Source organism: Myotis davidii, unplaced genomic scaffold, assembly GCF_000327345.1.
Source record: "Myotis davidii unplaced genomic scaffold, ASM32734v1 scaffold370, whole genome shotgun sequence".
Lineage (NCBI taxonomy): Eukaryota > Metazoa > Chordata > Mammalia > Chiroptera > Vespertilionidae > Myotis > Myotis davidii.
Window position 1 is genome coordinate 4085773 of NW_006288615.1, and position 4022 is coordinate 4089794.

Below are 4022 nucleotides of genomic sequence, written 5' to 3' on the forward strand. Positions count from 1 at the left end.
CCGCCCCCTTATCTTTGAAAACACTGGATTATCATCTTTTAAAACTTTGCCAGTCTATTAGGTGAAAATAATTTATTTTCATTTGCATTCCCTGATGGCTAGAGTGGTTAATTAAGCATCTTTTTATTTGTTTATTAGCCATTTTGTATTTCTTCTGTGAAATGTAAATTTGTAGCCTTTTTTCTGTAAGAAAGATTTATTCTGTTGGTGTATAAAGACTTTTTTATATGTTGTGGATATAATTTCTAGTTGTTGATTATTACCAGGTTCAGTTATGTTGCTCAGGCCGTGCATGCAGTAGCTGACTGTTATTCCATTGTCATGTATTAAAAGGTCTTGTGTGAGAACACTTACATGTGGTACATGTGAAATGCCCACCCTGTTCTTTGAGTAACTTGGACCAGACTGTCCCTGAACTATGTCAGTGCAGGATGTCACCCCATGAGCGCTTTAGAACAATAACAGCTGTTTCTATTCCTTTAAAAACTTTTCCCTATGGCTTATTACTGTGCCTGAGTAGTAAGTAGATCGTAAGTATCCACTTAAGTTGATTTTTGGTGAATGTATAACCTAAATATGATTGTCTTTTGGTTTGAGATTGTTCTTGTGTTTTAGTGATTCATGATAACCATTTTTTTGCTCTGTTCAGTTGAGTATTTGAAGCAGTTATTTTTCACTAAAATATATATGGTGAAAGTAGGTTTTTAAGATGTTTTTATAGTTGTTAGCATTTGTATTTTGTTCATAGATTTGTTGAATATGTTCCTTTCTTTAGGTTATCACTCCATGTAGGAAACTCATCCTGTGTGCTGACAACAGGAAAGAAATGGAAGATTGGATCGCAGCGCTGAAGACTGTCCAGAACAGGGAGCATTTTGAGGTAGAAAGAAACTCTTCTTGTTGCCCTTTCCTTAGTTTGCTGCTGTCTAGGTGTCTCTCATGTGTGGGTCGTACAGCTCTGGACTTGCGTTCTTAGCATGGTCCTTGTAAACTAAGGTCGCCCCATCGTACTGCGAGCCTGTCTTTTATAACCTTCCTCCTCTCCTCCTCTGGATACATAGATTCCTGTTTAAGTTACCACATTTAAGAACGTCAGAGGTTCACCTTCTCTTTGCTGCCTTTATTTTCTTCTTCCAGCCGACCCAGTACAGCATGGACCACTTCTCAGGGATGCACAATTGGTACGCCTGTTCCCACGCGAGGCCGACCTATTGCAACGTGTGCCGCGAGGCTCTATCTGGGGTCACGTCCCATGGACTGTCCTGTGAAGGTGTGGACGATGTGTTTTCTGCTGGGAAAGGTGGTCTGACCCTAGAGGTCCAAATGTAGTCACCCCACATCGTCAGGAGTGAAGCGATTGCTGTGACCCCATGCTTATTTATTGTGCCTACTGAGGAGTCTTTGATAAGTTCTTTTTTATAGTAATGGATCAAAGGAAAGGAGGGAGGCAGTAATAAGGAGACATGGAGAAGAAAGTAGAGGCCACGGAGGGCAAGAGTTGAAACTGTCAGCCCCAGTGTAGTTAAACCCCCTCTTGGGGTGAATTGGGCTGTGGATAAATGGATTGAAAGTTGTCTTCCAGCTCTAGAGGGCAGGGTTCCAGTGTTTGGGCAGGATCAGAGAAAGGCAAACTGTCTTCCTCGGGCCAGATCCCACCTGTCCCCTGTTTCTATGCAGCTTGCGAGATTAAAAAGGGTTTTACATTTAAAAAAGAATGTTTTTATTGATTTTAGAGAGGAAGGGAGAGGGATAGAGAAATAGAAACATTGATGAGAGAGAAACATAATTTGTCCACCTCTCACATGCCCCCCACTAGGAATCCAGCCGGCAACTCGGGCATCTTCCCTGACTAGGAATCGAACCCACAGTCTCTTGGTTTGTGGGTCGACATTCAACCAACTGAGCCACCACTGACTGGGCTGGTTTTACATTTTTATTTTTATTATTATTATTTTTAAATATATATTTTATTGATATTTTACAGAGAGGAAAGGAGAGGGATAGAGAGTTAGAAATATCAATGAGAGAGAAACATTGATCAGCCGCCTCCAGCACACCTCCCACTGGGGATGTGCCCGCAACCAAGGTACATGCCCTTGACCGGAATTGAACTTTTGCACCCTTTCAGAAGTTTTCTGTATGTACATATGCAAGCACACAAATGGAATCATGCCATAATGAGTAACTTCCCCCTGAAAAACAAAACAAAACTTGTGCATTGTGGACACCTTTCCATGCCCTTGACTGGAACCGAACTCGGGACCCTTCAGTCCGCAGGCCGATGCTCTATCCACTGAGCCAAACCGGTTAGGGCTGGTTTTACATTTTTAAATGGTTGGAAAAAGTCAAAAGAAGATGACTATTTTGTGATGCAGAAAGTCATGAAATGGACATTTCAGTGTCCATATGTGAAGCATGGTTCATGGCGGTCCTTGGGCTGCAGGGGCAGGGTGAGCAGTTGGGATAGACTGAACTGGTTACTCTCTGGCCCTTTCCAGAAGGTCTGCCGACTCCTGGCTATACTGGGTGTCTAGTCTCACCAAGATCGGTCCCTACCTATGTCCCAGTAGTTAGTTCATAACACAGGGAGTGCTGTTTGTTTGTTCCAACTGTCCAGGAGGCTTGGGCAGTTCCACTGGACCAACTCCTCAAGCACAGGAAGCAGCTGCCATGAATGAGGCTTGAAGGTTCATGTATTCATTCTCTCACAGTGTGCAAGTTCAAGGCCCACAAACGGTGTGCTGTGCGTGCAACCAATAACTGCAAGTGGACCACACTGGCCTCCATCGGGAAGGACATCATTGAGGATGAGGACGGGGTACGCAAAGGGGCACTGGTCAAACTATTGTGGCTCTCCTCTCCCTCAGTTCTCTTCCTTGAGGTTTTGAGTTGCTCCCACTCTGCATTTGGGGGCTCACTGTGGGCTTTTGTGCTGCCAAGTTCTGTCCAGTCCCTGTGAGTCATGCTGTGCCCGGGGTAGGAGTGTGGGTGGGACAACCCTGTTCTCCCTCTGCTTGTGGTGAGAAAAGTGTCTTGGTTGAAGTCATTTTGGAGCATCTTTGCCCAAGGTCTTCTGTGCCCCTGTGTGGGGTGCTGGGACATGTCCCTAGTGCATGTCTCTGCTTGGTCTGCAGATTGCCATGCCTCACCAGTGGCTGGAAGGAAATCTGCCTGTGAGTGCCAAGTGCACGGTGTGTGACAAGACCTGTGGCAGCGTGCTGCGTCTGCAGGACTGGCGCTGCCTGTGGTGCAAGGCCATGGTGAGTGAGCGCGGCCCTCTCCTGAATCCTGTCAGTTCCTCGATGGGAACAGCCCATTCCTCCTGCAACTGTAGGCCGTATGTGAAGGAGGCTGTGACCCCTTGTGATGCGTGGATTCTTGTTCCAGGTACACACGGCGTGTAAGGAATCCTTAGTGACCAAGTGCCCGCTGGGCCTGTGTAAAGTGTCAGTCATCCCTCCCACAGCTCTCAACAGCATCGATTCCGATGGTGGGTACCAGGCTCTCTCCTGGCCTATCCCGTTCCTCATGCTCTCCCTCGTGCATTCTCCTTCCTCACTCTAAAAGACTCTGTTGGTGATTTTGAGATGTGGTGGGCAAGAGATCAGACCCAGCCATCAGGGGAGAGGACTTATGTACAAAGGTGGTAAATGGTGTCCTGATGGCCACTGGGCAGGCTTAGAACTCAAGGCTGGTACCTTGGTTAAAGGTGATGGATCCGGTAGGCTGTGAGTAGACACCATGTCAAAGACTTGTGTCTGTCTCTGCTGTGAGCCATTGAAATCATGTGCTACGTCAGCTGGTCTCCATCTAGCAGCAGGTATTAAGTAGCACGTGATTCCATGCTGTTGGCACTTGTCCAGAGCATGTTTGATGATGCATATTAGTAAGTCAAGCATGGCAAACCCTCTGGCCACGAGTTTGACATGCTTGTAGTAGTGTTTGTTGGAAAGGTGGGAAACGGGCCTATATCCGGGAGGAAATCAGCTCTTCAGAATAAGAGCAAGAGGGAAGGAGCAGCG

General features: G+C 46.3%; 1 protein-coding gene across 1 annotated transcript in view; it reads left to right on the top strand.

Moving 5' to 3' along the window:
- DGKD (diacylglycerol kinase delta) overlaps positions 1-4022 on the top strand; it is an 81119-nt gene that overhangs the window by 47457 nt on the left and 29640 nt on the right. Inside the window, 5 exon segments of the mRNA XM_006760445.2 lie at positions 776-880; positions 1138-1270; positions 2712-2818; positions 3135-3260; positions 3388-3490. Of these exon segments, the coding sequence (XP_006760508.2) occupies positions 776-880; positions 1138-1270; positions 2712-2818; positions 3135-3260; positions 3388-3490 (574 nt within the window).